This window comes from Lolium rigidum, chromosome 5, assembly GCF_022539505.1.
Source record: "Lolium rigidum isolate FL_2022 chromosome 5, APGP_CSIRO_Lrig_0.1, whole genome shotgun sequence".
NCBI classification, from domain to species: Eukaryota; Viridiplantae; Streptophyta; class Magnoliopsida; order Poales; family Poaceae; genus Lolium; species Lolium rigidum.
The window spans coordinates 106,848,389-106,867,644 of NC_061512.1; the positions used below are offsets into that span (position 1 = coordinate 106,848,389).

At 48.7% G+C, this 19,256-nt stretch overlaps 1 protein-coding gene across 1 annotated transcript; it reads left to right on the top strand.

Moving 5' to 3' along the window:
- Positions 1-13,846: 13,846 nt before the first annotated feature.
- On the top strand, positions 13,847-14,968 carry LOC124656232 (septin and tuftelin-interacting protein 1 homolog 1-like). Its single transcript, XM_047195013.1, has one exon. The coding sequence runs from the start codon at positions 13,847-13,849 to the stop codon at positions 14,966-14,968; it is 1,122 nt and encodes a 373-aa protein (XP_047050969.1).
- Positions 14,969-19,256: the final 4,288 nt, after the last annotated feature.

Sequence of the window (19,256 nt, forward strand, 5' to 3'; positions counted from 1 at the left end):
AAATATATAAAATTTGTAAAATTTGGCTCAGTAGATTTGTCCCTATTAAATTTTGAAACTAGTATCAGATTGCAAAATAATTCTACTCTGGCAATTTTGAATTTAAACGGTGGGCTGGCGGGAAACGGTATCGGGCCAGAGAGAGGGAAAAAGGTTTGGGCCGGCCCAGCTAACGCTTCATACGCAGCGGGCCGACTGACGAGGTGGGGCCCAGGCGTCAGTGAGTTTTAAAACGCCGAAGCGGTACGTGAATGAGGGCCGTTAGATTAGAGGGAGGATCGACGGTCCAGAGTCATCCTCGTCGGGGACGAGCTCCGACGAGCTCTAACCCTAGCCGGCGGCAGAGGGGTCGCGGCGAGGGGCTTACCGGCGTCCGGCGGGGTCGGCGAGGCGGGCAATCGACGTTGTCGATGATGACGAGTCGAAGGAGGGTCGCAGCAGCTCCGGGGGTGCTCGGGATCGTCGGCGGCGTCGAGCTACTGCAGCGGCGGGCTCCGGCCAAATTCCGGCGAAGGAGGAGTGAATCGGAGAGCGGAAGAGGGATTGGCGAGCCAGAGGAGTGAGGGGAAGCGAATGGTGTGGAGTTTGGAGGCTGGATCGTGCTCCTTTTATAGCAGCGAGGAGGGGCCGTGGGGGTGTGAGCATGTCCAGGGTGACGACGGCGATACAGTGGTCGAGAGGGTTGGGAGCTGACGCAGGCGGGTAGGCGACGTCATTGTGAGTGTGTGGGACTTGACGGCGCAGAAAAAGGCGGTCTGTGGCGATCGTCATCGTCCTCGCACTCTGGCAGCAGTGGCGGATGGTCGTCGACCGTGTCGTCGTGCACAGGGCTCGGGCGAGCCAATGGAGGTGTCTGGGCGGCTGCTGGTGTCGAGGGGAGAAGGTGGGTGAAGAAAAGGAGGCGGGAGATGGTCTGAGGCGACGAGGCGAGGAGGGTACTGGCGCGCTCCGGGGCGTCACCATGCGCGTCCTGTCGCGCGTGGGCGTCTCTGGGCGCGTCTGGTCACGTCAGTTCCTGGCGCGTCTGGTGCACGATTTCGTCGAGCAAGGTGACGAGGAGGTTCAGGGGAGTGTGTGGCACAAGATTGACACGGTGGTGCATGATGGAGATGGCCAGAGAGCAAGTGGGCATGGTGAGCTCATGCCATGGTCGGCATGGAAGCTTTTGGTCAAAGGTGAGCGAGCTCCAGGGTTTGCAGGTGATGGAAATGGTGCAGGAGGGTGAGGTGATGCTTCAGGGCTGCAGGGGTGGCCAGAGTTGGACCAAGTCTCCTCCAACTTTCAGTATGGGCAACAATTGATACTCTGCTCAACAAGTGTTTGATGAAATGCCCGAAAGAAAAAGATTTTTGAATTTTGGAAATTCCTTTGGTGGATCTCAATCATATAATCATAGAGATATAAAGGTGGTGGTGGTGTTCATTTTGGTGAAGATTTGCAAAGTTTCAAAAAGTGGAGGAATCTTCTCTTTGTTTCAATGTCATCACTTGTCAATTTATTTCTGGTCAACATTGGGTATGGTGGTCAACATGAAAGTTGTTCACCTTCATAAGGTCTTGGATGACATGGTCATAGTTGACCAAGTTTGGTTGAAGAAAAGTCAAAGCCAGAGGGGTAAAGAGGGGATCATTTTATAAAATGGCCAAATGACCATTATCACATGTAATGTTGAATTTGAGATTTGCTTTGATTTGATTTTTGTTTCTTTGATGCAAATGTGTTTGTTTATCATATATAAGAGTTTTACAAACAATAGATCAAGCAATGGTGGCCTTGGTTGAAGATTTGCAAATTTGGCTAAGTGTATGTGAGTGAATTTTGGGGATTTTCTCCCTAATTGAATTCTCCCCATTTGAGTTGACTTTTGTTGACTCTAAAGTGGTTCTTATTAGTTTAGAACATTTTCAAACCATTGAAACCAATTCAAATGGTCTTGCTCAAAGATTTGCAAAATTGGCCATAACACATAAGGGGTGATGTGTTAAATTTTATTATTTTTGTAAATTGTTTCCCCTTGCTTTACTTGTGCATGGGTTAGGTTCAATTTAGGGTTATAATAAGTTGAGAGATGGTTTCCCATCATTTGGTCAAGGTTTAGAGTCCTAGGTCAAAGACTTGGTGAAATGGCTATGTGGCACATATGCCTCTATGCATATGTGGCATTTGATTTTTAATTGGCTAGGCTTGACCCAATTGGTGTTGGTGAGTGTTGAAAAGGTATATGGAAGTGATCCATTCATTTACCACAAGTACTAGGGTCAAAATTCTTAATTTCCTAAATTTGCTATTTTACTCTCATATGCCTCTATGGCATTTTTAGTTTCTTTTTAATTTCTTTGAAAATCACTTGGAATTGGTTTGGTAGGTACTAGGTAAGGTGTAGGAAAGTTTTCCAAACCTCTAAGCAAAGTAGAAAAGCTTAGGGTAAAGTTTTATAAAAATAGCCATAGGCACATATGCCTCTTTCTTATTTAATTTCCTTTTATTTTAATTTAACTAGGGTGGTGAAAAGAGGGGTGAGGTTTAGGGTTTAGCACATAAGCATAATAACACTCATCATGGCAAAACGCAAGATTTAAACCAGATCTAGATGTATCAATCTTATTTTAATAAAAGTTTTTGTTGGTTCCAAATTTTGGAACTAGGGAAATTCATTTTGTTTGTTTTTGAAATTTTTGGGTTGTTACACATCTGTTTGCCATCATGGTTTTGGTGTTAAAGTAATCTAATGTAGCTTAATTTATCTTGTTTTCCCATTAGTGAGAAGAATAGCGAGGAGTCAGACTATGAGACTGAAGAGGATGATCATTACAGTGAAGAGGATGATCATTACAGTGAAGAGGATGATCATTACAGAGAAGATGATGATTACTTCAGTGTTGATGATGTTGATGATGAGAAGTCAATGATCATTCTTAGAGGTTTGTGTGTAATCAATGTTTTGTTTCAAAGATGAATTAGCTTACTATTATTCTGACACAACACTATTTTGTCAAATAGGGCCAGGTTTATCCGATGATGAATCATTTGACAAGTGCTGCATTTTTGGAAATGAAGTGGAGATGACTTATAATCAAAGGAGTCAGCTATGTAGCATTGTGGAGGAGCTTCCAAACGCCAGAAATGAAGCACTATGTTTGCACATTGATGAATAGCAATGTAATACCAGGTGAAGGAAAAATGGTAAGTGCTACTGCTTTCTTTGCATTAGAGGTAATAACACCGGACGTACAAGAACTTGTATGGTGCGTGCAGATTAGTACAATAACTTGAAAACTGAGATAAACTGGTACACAAACTTGTTACCTGTGTGCAAAACTAGTCCAAATCCCCTCGTGGTTACACGTTAGCACTGTTATTTTGCAAATAACACCTATACAACTGTTTTTTCGAAATTGTAACCTCACACCGTGCCGTGTGTGCCTTGTCGGCGTGCCGACGCAGAGCTCAAGACACACGATTTATCTCGCCAGGGACGCCACGCATCCTTATCGAAAAAAGGGACGCCACACATGATAGGGGAGCTCGTCCGATTTGCATGTGCCATGTACACATTGGGGAGCTCCAGGACTTGTGCAGCGGCATAAGCACATCTCAATTTAGAGCATCTCCACTAGCGGCCTCGATAGCGGTCCCGATAGCGTTTTGGGGCTGGTGTGATTTTTGGGCTTGCACCGGTGCGTCCCAAACGGCGCCTGCTAGTTTTCAAGCCCAATAGAATCGCATGCAACCCCGTGCCGGCTCCTTGGCCAAGGGCGCGAATCGGGCGTGCCAGCGCCTCGCGGCGCAGTGGGGTGAGCAGCCGCAGGCACCCCCCGACCCGGAGCAGGCGGCGATCCTGACGTCGTTGAACGCGCAGCGGTTCCGGAGGTTGAAGGAGGAGCAGTGGGAGTTCATCAACGACGCTAATCTCGAGCACGCCCTCGAGATCTCGCGCCAGCGAGCGGCCACGGAGGAGGCGGGACACCTCCTGATGGTGGTGAAGCGACAGAAGCTCGCCTCCCTCAACGCTTATCGCCACTACGACGCGTTCGCCCGCGAGCAAGCGAGGCCCGCCGAGAACGAGGCTTCTCGCCAAAGGCTGGCAGCGAGGGCACAACGCCGCCGGCAAGCTCTTGCAACGCCAGCCGCCATGCTCCACCGCCAAATGCGCGAAGCAAGGGCCGAGAGGCGGGCACGAACGCAGGCGGCAAAGGCGAAGAACGACGACGAGGCAGGCCCGTCGCGCGCCCCAACCACGAATATGCTCTTAGCCAGTTGCGAATGTGGTACGCGAAGTGCTCGTCGGAATGCATGTCCCATCCACCCATCCGGGTAGGTCCAAGCCCAGCGCGTCCACGTTGATCTGCGGCGTCAGCTCCCCCTCCGCCACACGTCGCGGGTCCACATACGCGATCCTACGCATGCCGAGGCCGACGAGATTGCTGGAGGAGCACGGCGATTTACACAAAAATGACTCTTTTTCGTAAGAATTGCACAAAATGACCCTCCAGCCAAACTATTTCACGCTTCTAACACTTTTGTGTGGCTCCCTTCGCAAGGGCGTCACACCCTTCTCTATAATAAACTACATAATTAAAACATTTGTTCGGGTCAGAGATTGTTCATACAAAGAAGAGATAAAACAGCGGAGCCTAGTGCTCCGCTTCTCTATGTCATGGCGCCGCCGCAGCCGGTACAAAAGTAAGCACGCTCATTGGGGAGCTACGTACCACGGTGGCGGAGCCGGCAGCCTAGTCGATGTCGAGCTCGATGTAAACGGTGTCCTGTGCCGCCTGCTCGCGGCGCCACTCCTCCTGCTTGTAGGCGTCGCGTGCGTACTTCTCCTCGACCATCGCGATCACCGTGCCCCAGGGCCGCGTCGGGGACGAAGTCGCCCGCCTTGAGCGAGAGCTCGGTCATCTCCAGCTTCACCGTGATTGCGGCGATGTCCTTGTCCGTCGCGTAGTCCCCGACCGCGGCGGTAGTGGCGGCCTGCTCGAGCTCGAGCCCAGAGAAGGTGAGGCAGCGCGGGACCAGGGCGCTGGAGCTCGCGCGGCATGCTGGAGCTCGTCGCCTCCAGGTCGTGGGAGCTAGAGCGGCGACGCGGCCGATCCCGCGACCTCGACGCCTCGAGGTCGCGGTAGTACTGTGACTCGCGCCGCGCTAAGGCGCGCGGCGGCTTCAGCCCATGGTGCAGCCACCGGTAGAAGCCGCGGATGCGGGCGGCGTCGGTGTTGTGGGTATGCTTCATGGGTGTACCATCGATAGTGGCTAAATCCGACAAGCCCGGGTGGCACACAGATGGTGATGGTATGGTCCATCGGGCGGCCCAGTTGCTATTGATCAAAATAGAGGAAGTCCAGCCTAGGAACATGGAGCCGGATCCAATCGACCTTACCTGGAAGTTGGATCCGGTCTGGCCCATTAGGGGTAGCCAGATCCAGTACAGTGTTAGGGATAGTCGGATCCTTAACGTGCACGGCAATGTAATGTTCCGTAGTTAGGAAAAATTATATTTCGGGTAGGACTTTCTGTAAAAATCCTAGAAGACCAAAAGAGCGACGAATCTGACTTAGTCGCCATAACGTTCTAATGCGGCGGTTAAGAAGACGGAAGAGGCTGCGATCATAGTGACAGAACCGGCAGGGGCCAGCAGCGTGGAACCACGAGGACGTTTCGCAGCAGAGCTGGCTAGCTAGCAGGCACAGGTCGGGACGGGACTCGCATGTCCAAGATTCATGGCCGATCAAAATCGGCCTGTAATCCCCGCGAGCGTCTAGGTAGATGGTGAGACGTTGAAGACCAGCACCGCCGTCTCAGCTACCATCAGGTCCGCGAGGTACCCGGAGATGCGGAGGCGGTACACGCACCTTGCTTGGACGGCGGAGGTGACAAGAGCAGGACAGGTCGGAGAAAAGAGAATTTGGAAATCTCTATAACTTGTCCGGTTTTCTGTCAAACTTGGGGGCCTTTGTGCAAAGAAAGCACTTCCACGTGTACGCGCTATGACGATTTGGACCTGCTTTGCACACCGAGAACGAGTTAGTGTACCAGGTCACCACAATTTTCAAGTTTATGTACTACTTTGCACCTACCGCACAAGTTGTTGTATGTGTGGTGCTATTGCCTCTTTGCATTATTTTAAATAGCATATGATGAATTCACTGTCTTTTGAATGTTGTTGCTTTCCATGAATTACTTGGGATGATGCATGGTTCCATTACATTGTAGCATCTGATGAATTCTCTGTCTTTTGAATGTTGTTGCTTTCCATGAATTACTTGGGATGATGCATGGTTGCATTACATTGTAGCATCTGATGAATTACTTAAGTAAATTCCTGTAGGAATTTACTAAATTCAAATTTGTTTCATGAATTTCAGGATGTTTCACAAGAGTACACAAGTGCATACCTTGTTAAATTTCTCATGTCACAACAACACATTCAATATGGTATTTCTGGTGGAGCTCAGGAGGTCTTTGTAGTTGTCAATTGTAGTACAAGCTCTCTAAACAAGCACTACAGGATGAGGTATGATGGTTCTCGAAAGGCCAAGATCAGTGTTGGCTGGACAAAAACTCTAGAATCATTCAAACTCAAGGAAGGAGATGTTTGCAAGATAACCTTCAAGGATGAGAGGGAAATTCTGTACACTAGGAGGGATCAATTTGCCTGGCTAAGGATGGTGATCACAAAACTTGAAGATTTGCAGTAATGACCTAATGGAGAAAACCAGTGTTGGATGGTTCAGTAGTTATAAGTTGTGATGTTAAGTGTTATCGGTTCTTGTTGTAGTACTGGTCAAGAATATTATTAGTTATGCATGGATCTTATAAATTAAGTATGATTATCCTGCCTGCATTGTTCTGCAATGTATGAATTATTATCCTAGTTTAAATCAATATCTTGTGTCATATTGATGATGATTTTTTGCATTTGTACAAAATGACTATCCTGCCATCAATGTTCTGAAATAATCTATATTCAGAACAAGGCAGGTAGCCAACATTTGGCATTTACATTTTTTTGATTTGTCCTATTTTTTTTTTAAATCCTGCTGTTCTATTGGGTCTACACTTGAATTAGTTACTTGCACAATGGGCCCGTGGGCCTTTTTTGGAAACGACATGAGGGTGCCGCCCTGCATATCGTGGGAACGTGGGTAAGTGGTAGCACTACGTGGAATCATCGCCTGGCAACTATATAAGGAGGCAAATCATCCAAGGAAATCCACAGAAGCAGTTCCTGGTGAGTTCATCAGTTTTTCACTTCTCATTTTTCTTCCTTGCTGCTTCATTGATCATGACTTTGTACCTCTTCTTTCTTCATTGATTCTTGCAGCGCCAGTACCATAGGGTGGATCACTTTGGACAATTTGTTTTCCTTCATCTGCGTTGCACTTTCGGTAGGTAAAAAACTCTACATGTTACATATACTTGCACGGCATCAATTTTCATGTTCATTTTTTCTCTCGTCAACCACTAGATGAGATTGCAACTCATAATCATGTTCTTACCAGGGATGGATGCGGTTGGTTGTTTTTTCTATCGTCAACCACTGGAATATTGTGGTCGCCGTTCTAACAGGCGTGCAGTTTCCTTTGAAGTTCAGATGATGCAGTGATTTGAAGAAGGAGTGGTTAGTGCAGCAACTTGCATTTTTCCCTTGCATTATTACCATTGAATTGCTATGAGTACTATATGATTTCAGGTTTGGGAAATTGGGTTTAGACAACATTGCAATGTTCAGTATGACATGTTATTAGTTTTTCTTTCCTCCCTGCTCTACCAAATTATTTTAGGCTATGCCTTGCAAATTCAAGGAGTAAGTTAGTAAGTTTGCAAGGTCAGAGAACTGGATGGTGGAAAAATGCCCAATGAGGGTTTATGACATGTACCTTGAGAAAGATGGTACCACTACAACTATTTGTGGTCCATACTAGAGGTTCCTTGTCAGGTTATATGATATCCAACTTGGTGATGTAGTTTCTTTCACCTACATGGAAGACCAGCTACTGTTAGATGGGTTTGAAATGTACAATAGAAGTTCCTTGCATTCAGAAAAAGAAGAAGGCAGTGAAGATGACAGTGAAGATGAAGATGTCGAATCACACAAGAGGTTAGTCAATGATGGTGGCCAGCAGTTGTACCCAGGATGCAAGAAGTTTTCTAAGCTGCAGTTTCTAGTAAGATTGCTCAACATTAAAAATGTCAGGGGAATGACTAATGCTGCATTTGAAGATATTCTCTGTCGAAGAAATTTCATGAAGCAAAGCAGTACATCAGAAGAGTTGTACTTGCATATGATCTCTTATGATGCATGTTTCAATGACTGCATAATTTTCAGAGGCATCCATGCCAAGACCAATGTATGATCAGTTTGCAGAACAAGCAGATGGAAGACTGAAAGAAGTGTAGTACGTGGGAAGAGAATTAGTAGGGTGGCTAGGAAAGTTATCAGGCATTTCCCACTTGACAAAAGAGTCGGGACAAGAACTGGGCAGTATAGAAAACAAGGTAGGTGGGAAGAGAATTAGTAGGGTGCCTTGTAGGGGTTCGTAGTATAGAAAATAAAAATTTCCTATCGCAAGAACGAACAACAAGCCAAGATCTAATATAATAGATGGTAGCAACCAAATGGGATCAACATACCCTTGAAGATCGTTAAGCGTTAACGAGATAAATCTCGTGGATGATGTAGTCAATCACTTGCCGCTCTCTGGAGCGAGTGGAAGATCCCGACGGTGCCGCAATCGGGCAGCACCTCCGCACTCGGTCACACGTACGGTGTTGATGAAGACGTCCTTCTCCCTGTTCCAGTGGGCAGCGGAAGTAGTAGATCCTCCTCGGAATCCCAACAGCACGACGGCGTGGTGACGGTGGTGGTGGAGATCTCCTGTAGGGCTTCGCCATAGTCGTGCAAGAGAGAGGTGGAGGAGGGTGTGGCGCTAGGGTTTGGGAGAGAGGGAGGGGTGCGGCCAAGGGCAGCCTTGATGTGTCTGGCCAACCTCCTCTCCTCCTCATTATATAGGTGGAACACCCAAGGGTTCAAACCTACTCCTCCTAGAAGTCGTAGTGCAAACCTTCCATAAAATCAAATAGTCAGACCTAGTCAAAGGTGGACTTAGGGTGGGACTTTCCCCCTTTCCTTCTTGTTTGGCCGACCAAGGTGGTGGAGTCCACCATGGACTCCACCTTCCCCTTTAGTTGGTCGGCTAGGATTGGTGGAGTTCCTCCGGGAGTCCACCTTCCTTAGTGAATATTTTGGACAGACCTAGAACCTTCTAGAACCTTCCAAACATCCGATAAAAATCAGCGGATTATTCCCAAACTTGGAATTTGATTTTCCATATATGAATCTTATTCTCCGGACCATTCGGGACCTCCGTGATGTCCTGGATCCCATCCGAGACTCCGAACAATATTCGGTCTCCATTTCAAATTCGATATCTACTTAAACAACATCAAACCTTAAGTGTGTCATCCTACGTTTCGTGAACTATGCACACATGACCTAGACACTTGTCCGATCAATAACCAATAGCGAGACCTGGAGATCCATAATGGCTCCCACATGTTCAACGATGACTTCGTGATCGAAAGAACCATTAACATATGATACCAATTCCCTTTGTCGCGCGATACTTTACTTATCCGAGGTTCGATCATCGGTATCTCTATACCTAGTTCAACCTCGTTACCGATCAGTACTCTTTACTCGTACCGTGAAATGACATCCCTTGTGACCTAGTCGCATGCTTGCAAGCTAATTGGTTGACATTCCACCGAGAGGGTCCAGAGTATATCTATCCATCATTCCACTCTTGATCCACGCGCTTCAACCTATACTTTCCGAATACTTAATGCCACCATTGTAACCACCCATTTACGAAGTAGTGTTTGATGTCATCAAAGCATCCAACCGGTGCAGGTGATTAACATGATCTCATGGTCCAAGGATTAGGTTACTATGTATCTTTAAACTTGTAGCAAAACGAACGTAATGACTTGATCATATGCTATGCTTACTATGGGCGTGTGTCCATCACATCATTCTCTTAATGACATGATCTTGTTATTAATAACAACCAATGTTCATGATCATGAAACTATGATCATCTATTAATCAACAAGCTAGTTTAATAAGAGGCTTACCAGTGACTCTTTTATGTTTACAAAACACACAAGTATTAATGTTTCCGGTTAATACAGTTATAGCATGGGATGTAAACATTTATCATGAACACTAAGATATAACAATAAACACTTTTATTATTGCCTCTTGGGCATATCTCCAACAGGCCTTTCCAAACCGCCCCAGTCCATCCCAACTTGAAGATTGACCCAACAAACCTCAGATCTAGGAGAGAGAATGCTCATTGTCCGCAGCATAGCACATCACCCCGCCAAGACCATGGCGAGCGACGGTGAGAGACGGGTGGTGCACACCACCACTGGGTCGCCTGCGTGACCACGACAGGTAACAATCGAGCATTAGATGACGATGTCCACCCCTGTACAAGCATCGACACCAAATCCCACCCCTGGAGAAGAGACCACCAGATCCTAGGCCACTATGCCTCGCCTCCCTCACGGTCGGGGATGCGATCCACACATGACCGCCGCTGGGAGAGACAGCTCCGAAGACCACCACCCGGAGCATCTCCTGCACTAGCCCTAGCCTCGATAGATCCCGAGAAGCCGCCGGCTTGGGGAGAAGCGCAGGGCCAAGAGGATGCTGCGTAGCGATGACCTCAACACCGGTGAGCCCCGTGAAGCGACCTCCCTCATTATGGATGCACAAAGGAGCCGAAATCCCCACCGTCCCTGTTGTACTGTGATCCAAATTCATATACTAAAGGGAGGCTAACTTCTGACGAGCGGAGCGAGGCCCATCGCTGGAGGCTTGGGCCGAAGCGTACGGATCGTTGGCACCGCCTATATATACATCTTGTAAGCCGCCGGCTAGGGTTTATCAAATTATAAGATAACCCACAGCGTTTGTAAACACTCCCCGATATAGTGAAGTTTTGCTGGCTGGCGCCCGTGGTTTTTTTTCCTTCTGTGTTGGAAGGGATTTTCCACGTTAAATCTTGTGTCTCCGCTGTGTTTTTCTTTATCGTTCTTCGTTATTTGCTTGTCTCTTTTATAACAGTCCCCTTCACCGACGCCTTGGTCTTCGACCGGTAGCACCTCCGGGGGTGGCGAGGAGGGGAGGGAGGGCGGAAGGGGGCGGCGATGGGGGTGGACTAGGGTTTGGCTCCCCGTGTCGCCTGGAGGAGACGACACGAGGCGCAGGGGGTATTTGGGATTCTTCCTTCTTTTGTTGCCGCTTCGCCTGGAGGAGACGACGCTAGGCGCGGCTAGCTTCTACACGTGATTTGCGGCCCCGTCGTTTTCCACCGACAGCATGTCCACCTTCGCGGCCATCGAGATCACGGTCAGCATCCTTGGCGTGTTGCTCGCGGACGCGGGCGTCCTAGCCGCCATGAACGACGATGACAACAATAGTGGCGACGTGCAACGCGGACAGTCGGATCCACGAGACACTCCCAACGTGAGCACACGCCGTCCAATAGGTTCTACATATCTCGCCGTGTGTCTCCATCGTCGGGCTACCTCCACTTTCTCGTGGGGGGATTGTTCTAGTGCATCGGTGGACATTAGGGCAAGGAGTTATTCTAGGGCTAAGGGTTCCTGCAGAATGCAGATCATACGATTAGATGTATTCTATACGAGCACGTGGGTCTAACTAAATTTAATCTGGATTAGCAACTAACTAAAGGGAAACGCTCGGCGTCGGCCGTCTGATAATGAGGTTAAAATTGGTTGCCCTCCGCGTCGTCCGATCGCGATCTAACGTCTAGAATCAACCGTACTCAAGTTTTATATTTTGCCCCCCTCCCGTTTTTTGGAGAACCAACCCGCAATCCTTGCTTCCCGAGTTAATTCGAAAAGGTATATTCCTTCGGACCTAACCTTCTCAATATTTACAACAAAAATACCACCCTACAGCAGATTGGAGTCATACGAAGTATTACAACAAACTATCTCACTCCGCTTACAAAAAATATATTAATTTACAACAAAATCTTCACAACAAAAATCTAAAAAGTAATGTTATAAAAAGTGGTCAAATAACAATTATTTTGCTACAGGTTGGTTTACAACAAAATTCTGCTACAAATTACAGCAAAAATAAAAATCTAATACAACAAAAGGTCTTTGTACGAAAAATTGGATAAGAAATAACAAATTTTCTACATATTTTTTGTTACAACAAAAATCACCAGTTATTTTACCAGAAAATATGGACGATTACAACAAAACCCACAAAGTTGTGGCAAACTGTCAATGAAAGATTACAACATCTTTAAGGTGATTTCACATTAAAATTTAAATGCATTTTTCTTAAATCAACATATAATAAAATGGTTAAACCAACATTTTTTTGATGCAAATTGATTTACAACAAAAGTCACTAACAAATTCACCAAAAACCCACAAACTATTACAACAAAAAAATCCATATATTTGCAAAATAGTTTAAAGTGGTTAAGAAAAAATTAATTTCCTATAGATTAAATTACACCAAACATCACTAACTATTCTTACAAAAAGTCGCAAATGATTACAACAAAATATTCGCTTGAATATTAGAAACAAGAAATCTAACAGAAATGTTGGTTGTTTACAGATAATCAACAACAAAATCCAACAAAAATATTATCTAATTATTACAATAATTAACAATAAAATTCCAGCTAATCCGTACGTGAAAGCTAGCTACCAGTTGCGCTAGCTGCTGATGGAGATTTCTTCGCATCACGTGGGTGGAGCCGTAATAAGCAACAAAAGCAATGAAGTGTGGGCTAACTACACGCAGGAAACTAGCTGGGCCGCGCACCAGTTAAGAAGTAGGCCCAAAGGTAGTACGGCAACACGACCCATATTCAGCGAGCGATCGGTCGCTGGATTTATTTTTTTTTGCGAATCACGGAGCTTCATTAATCAAAAGGTGGGATTACAATCCTTATGAAGGACATGATCTAAGAAGGATGGAATATAGTTAACCCACAAGCATCTTCTTCTAGAACTACTAGCTACCTTAGCACAAGAATGAGCTGCTCCATTGGCAAGCCTCCCAACAAAGCTAAATTTGAAGCTAGCTAAAAACCCACGCAGCTCCTTAATCTCCTGGCAAATGCTGGCAATTTCTGATCTAACACTACCAGAATTTTCGATCAGTACTTCATTTGCATCCGACTCAATCTCCACAGCCACGTAGTTACGATCAAGAGCTAAAAGAGCAAAAGACCATCACGACGTAGAATCCCTATTCTCATATGTACTTCCGTGAAAGCAAGCCTTTTTTTTTTAAGTTTGAGGAGGGGCTGCATTGAAGCAAGCCTCGTACTTTTGTACAACATGAAACCGACTCGACGTAGAATCCCAATTCTCATATGTACTTCCGTGACGCACACGACGCCGTGCCGAAGCCTTCTTCTAACAGAAACCTCCCCAAAATTAGACTATCTGAAAACAAGCATGACTGAAATATTATAATCTGACCTTCTGTCGGAGGGAGGAGGACACCATCACGAATTCGGTTTTAGCGTCTCGCTAAATTAGATTTTCCGGTTTTCCGGTATTGGTAGCCGGGTAGGACACCAGAACCAACTCCGTTTCGGACGCACTGGCATTTATATATTCATGCATAAACCTACCATCTCTCACAATAATCTCTTCTGAAATCTCTAGCCATCCCTAAAAAAAAGAGGTCGTCACCGGAGTACGATCGAAACAGCTCCCCGGTTTCAGTTCAGTAGCGGAATCGTCTCCTCGCCGCGCGCGGTCTCCCGGCATGGCGTTGCCGCTGCTGGAGCCATGTCAACCAATGCCTCTGCCAGGAACCCTCGCTTCCACCAGTCTGGCGGTGGCGAGGATGCTGCGCCGGTGGAACTTCAAGGAGGGCTCTGGTCTCGGTCCTCGGGGAAAAGGGATCGTCGCCCCCGTGCAGGCCGTAGTACAACAGAACCAGCACACCGGCATAGGCTACAGCCAGAAAGCTTTGTACGATAACGGCCTTCCGGACAAGCCGCCGGTGGTCGAAGAGGAGTGGCGCCGTCGCTGCGAGGATCTCTGCCGGGTCCTGGCGCTCGAAGAGGAGTGCTGCGAGAAGACCATCGCGATGCTGCGCGACATGACGGAAGAGGACGACATCAGCGTAGAGGCGGCTGACGCGCTGGCGGCGATCATGGAGTCCAAGAAGGTGAAGGAAGGGCGCACCCCAGGGATGTGGAAAGCCACGTTGCCTTCTTCCACGAGGAAGTACATCGTCGAGGAGGTGATCAAGCCGGCGATGGCCGCGGAGGCGCAGGAGTGGAAGCCATCGTGGGACCCGGACTGCCACCACTGGCTGCGGCCGTGGATCCCCCTGATCGGCCACTTGCCGGAAGATCTCTACGACACCGTCGAGAGCAAGATCCTGTCCCGCGCCGACGAGTTAGACTACCACGACGTCGTGTCCCCATGGAAAGATTACATGCATCCGACGCAGTGGAACACCTTCACCCGGCGCCACATCCTGCCGATGCTCACCCGTCTTGTGCGGGAGCTGATGTTCACGCCGCCGAAGCAGATCGACCCCTCGTTGCAAACGGCGATGCTATGGGCGCCTCTCGTGCCTGTGCAGGACGTGGTCTCGATCCTTGAAGAGGAGCTGTTCTTCGACAGATACGAAGACTCGCTGCGCCACTGGATGCAGTCCGGCGGCAAGCCGCCCCTCTCGGAGGCCGTCGCGTGGTGCACGGGCTGGAAGAACTTCTTCACGCCGGAGCTGCTCGCCGAGGAACGCGTGCTCGCGCGTCTGGATGCCGTCATGGCCTTGGTCGATGGTGAAGCGTACCTAGGAGTAGGAACGCAGAAGTCTGCGCAGGCTTTGTTGGTAGACTGCATGCATCGCCTAGTACAAGTTGCCTTGTAAATCTGTGGTTAATTGTTGCGTAGTTCTTTTTTTTGTAATGTAATGGTGATCATGCACGCTGTGATACAGATTATGTGATATATATGAGATGATCTTTACTGCTGATACAATTGCGTGGCTTGTACTCTTTTAGCATGATTGCATGTCACATTCTGTGTTTAAGCAGAACCTCCCTGTTAATAAACGTCTGAAGATGTGTTGTTGTTTATCAGAACGTCCACATGATTGCGAAAGTCAAGTTTGTGATGTAGTGGATTGTTACTTCTTAGTGGTAAAAATGGAATTTGCTAGTCAAGCTGAGAACTAGGTTCATGCTCAGTCAAAATTTGCACCATTTGATTTGCTCTGTGATTTATGCTAGTTATGAGTTGCAACTTAAGTTGCAACTGAGACTTGTTAACATCATCGTCTGAGAAATAGTCACTTCCAAAAAGAATCGTTAGTGCTATATTTACCCTTGCAATATTTGATTCATGTGGCCCTTGAATTACTACACGGAAAGGCAAGAACGTAAAAAAGCAGAGATATCTCTACCTTATGATAACAGCACAGAGGGACCGGGGAATTTACCTCTTAGCTATCAGAAAGCAACGTCGCCCAGTTCATCAGCTCGGCCTGAAACTTTGGTGACCGAGAGGACCAGAGCCTGAGATCTTCTGTGATTCAGATGAAGGATCACAGAGCGTGAGAGTGTGCACAGTTTCAACAAGCTTCTTGGCGTGTTAACCTGTCCAGTTTTTCCTGAAACACTATGAAACTTGATGGAATATCACGGAACAAATCTTTAAAGCACAAGATCGGCGTTACAAAAATGCACGCTAGGTATGTACAATCACCTGGTTCGTTGTTAAAGACTCTGTCGTTCCGCGCTCTCTAGATTCCTAGGAGACATGCAGCAACACAAACGGGCCAAGTTTTTAAGGCACTGGTCTGGCAGCTTTTCTAGACAAATTCAGAAACGGAGTTTCCCCCAGAAGCCATGTTTTTAAATATTTTCCCATTTGCTCCATGTCTTGGCTGCCATATTAGTATTATTTTTGTGAAAGATAGGCAAAAGATTTGCCTCTATCCACTAAATAAGGAGAGCTTTGACATAAGCTAAAAAAGGAAAGGAAAAAAGGTTCGCAAAGGGATTACACTCCCAATATTACAACACTCAAAAGTTCCGCGCATGCAGTTACCCAAAGCTTCGTCTCGGTCTTTTTTTCGAGAATACACCATGGAGAGGTGTATCAATCATATAGAAGGGGTGTCAAGAGGCAAAAAGGGCTGCCAACAAGAGGTGGCAGGTCCTCACCCTAAGCCTACTCTCCCAATTGCCACGGTGTAGCTACAGGTTCGGGAAAAACAAAGAAAGAGCTGCGGAAAAGCTTCGCAAGCTTCCATCTATCGCACTCCTCCCTAATCTTCTCCTTGATGCAAGCCTGAGATGGAGCCGCCCCATTGAAGACCACGTCATTCCGGTGCCTCCATATGCACCAGAACACCAAGATGATGGCCGTCCACAGGTCCCGCTGTTGAGTCCGCGGGCAGGACCTGGACGTCCACCACTCCACAATGCCTGAATCAGCCACCGAAAGCCAGTCCGTCTTGTCCCACTGCCGGAGGACCCACATCCAAACCTCCCGCGCGACGACACATCCAAGGAGAAGGTGCTGCAGCGTCTCCGGCTCCTGATCGCAAAGGGGGCAAGCCGCGGGGGCCGGCAGACCACGGCGTAGCAGTCTGTCCGCCGTCCAGCCAGCGGTTCTTCGACACCAGCCATGCGAAGAACTTGCAACCGTAGGGCGCTCCGGAACGCCGGATCTCATCCACCACTCGGGGCTCGATAGTCCCGCCAAAGAAAGCCTCGTAGGCTGACTTGGAAGAGTAGCAGCCGTCGCTAGTCCACCTCCAAACTAACTTATCCTCTCGATCGGGGTCGAGGACGACAGAGGCTAGCCTGTGCCGCAACAAAAAGAACTCGGGTAGAGCTCGCTCACCCAAATCCGGACCGCAGTCCAGGAGCCACCCACCTGCCAGTCCTTCTTTGACAGAACGGGCATTGGCCCTCCGCTTGGAGACCATCAGGGCCACATGTGGAGCTATGTCCTCCACCTTCTCTCCTCCCAGCCACCTGTCTTTCCAAAACCGCGCCCTCTCTCCATTGCCCAACTCGTAGTAAGTAGCAGCGTCAACAATCGCGGAGCACAGGCTGGGCGTTTGGATGTTAAAATCTGCCCAAGCCTTGGATGGATCCACCTTCTGGAGCCACGACCACCGGCATCTAAGCGCCAGGTTGAGGAGTTTGAGGTTCGGAATCCCCAAACCACCCAGCAGCTTAGGCGAGGCCACCTTGTCCCACGCTACCAAACAGTGTCCTCCCTTGACCTCTCTCCGGCCTTTCCACATGAAAGCCCTACTAATCTTGAGAAGCGACTCAAGAACCTTGGGAGGAATATCCAACGACATCATGGCGTGAATGGGAATCGCACATAACGTCGTCTGAACAAGGATTGTCCTCCCCCCTCTGGTGAGAAGGTTCGCACACCACGGTTGCAGCCTCGCCGGCCGCACTCGTCCACGAGGGGCTGAAGCTGGGCCGCCGTCACCTTTCGAAGCCCCGGGGAAGGCCCGGGTACTTGAAGGGGAAGGAGGCAACCTCACAGCCCAAGATCGAACGCGCAAGATCCACTTGCTCCACCGAGCAACGAATGGGGTGGATGGAGCATTTGGCGAGGTTGGTGCGGAGCCCCGATGCCACCCCAAAGTCATCCACAATGGAGGCACAAGTTAGGAGGTCACCTTTCCTAGGCCTGATGAAGGTGACCACGTCGTCGGCGTACATGGAGGTGCGGTGTCGGAATCCACTCGGGGCCAACTCCGAGAGGAGACCATCTGCCGCCGCCCGCTCAAACAGCAGATGCAGGACATCCATGACCGTGTCGAACAGCAGGGGGGAAAGGGGGTCGCCCTGCCGAAGGCCACGCCGGTTATAGATAAGGCCACCTGCCACCCCATTCACCACCACTCGAGTCGACGCAGAGCTGAGCAGCCCACAAACCATGGTGATCCACTTGTGTCCAAAGCCAAGCTTCTCCAGGACTTCAAGAAGAAAAGCCCGATCCACCGTGTCAAAGGCCTTGGTGATGTCGAACTTCAACAGAATGGCATCCACCTTCCGCGCATGCAGCTTGCGGGCCGTGCATTGCACCAACTGGAAGTTGTCATGAAGGCAGCGGCCCCGGATAAAGGCGCTCTGCTGCGGTCCCACGAGCTCGGACATACGCGGAGCCAGCCGTGCCGACATCACCTTAGCCACCAGCTTAGCCACACTGTGAATCAAGCTGATGGGGCGGAAGTCCTTGATCTCCACAGCATCGGCGTGCTTGGGAAGGAGGGAGACCAACGCCTGATTCGCCACATGCAACCCCCGACAAACACCACTCCACAAGGACCGAAAAGCATCCATGAGGTCGTGCTTGATAATGTGCCAGCACGCCACATAGAATCTGCCAGAGAACCCATCCGGGCCTGGCGCCTTGTCCAGCTCCTGGGAGCGGATTACGCCCCATACCTCTTCCTCCGAGAAAGGGACCTCCAAAGCCGACAGATCATGCGTCTGGACCCCCAAATAGTCCAAGTCCAGGGAGAAACCTCGCTCCGGCGCAGATCCCAGGAGGAGCTCATAGAAGGAGTCCACCGCCTCGGCTTTCGCCTCTTGGTCAGACATCAGAACACCATCCACCTTGAGCTGCGCAATGAAGTTCTTCCGACGGCGAAGGTTGGCGTGAAGGTGGAAGAACTTGGTGCAAGCGTCGCCTTCCGCGAGCCACGTGATCCTGGACCGCTGCCTAGCGATCGTCCTCTCCAAGGAGGCCAACCCGAGCAGCTTCCGCTTGAGAAGCTTCCTGAAGCCTCTCTCCTCGGTAGAGAGGTCACGAGAGTGTTCCGCAACAAATCCTACTTAGCTCCATCAAGACCGAGGCGAAGCATGGTGAGAGAGCCGTGGCCTTACGGTTTGGTTAGGTTTTCCTCGATATGTCTATCCACCAAGATTCAATAGAGAGGTCTGTCATCCACTTGTAACATTCCCCAAAGTCTCTTCAAGTATCAGTATTGAAAGAAAAAAAAAAGTGCCGCAATCTCTTAGATTTTCTTGCAAAGGGAACAAAGGCTGCAATTTGTCCGTCCTCATCTCTCAAGCATTATCTTTTCTGTTCAGTCTACCGGGTATGCAAAGCCAAAGAAGAAGAAGAAAATGTGTTGAGCCATCTCCACTGCGGTCACCGTCGGCGACGACCACCTC

Coding starts and splice junctions, on each gene's coding strand:
- LOC124656232 (XM_047195013.1), top strand. CDS start 13,847: ATGGCGTTGCCGCTGCTGGAGCCATGTCAACCAATGCCTCTGCCAGGA.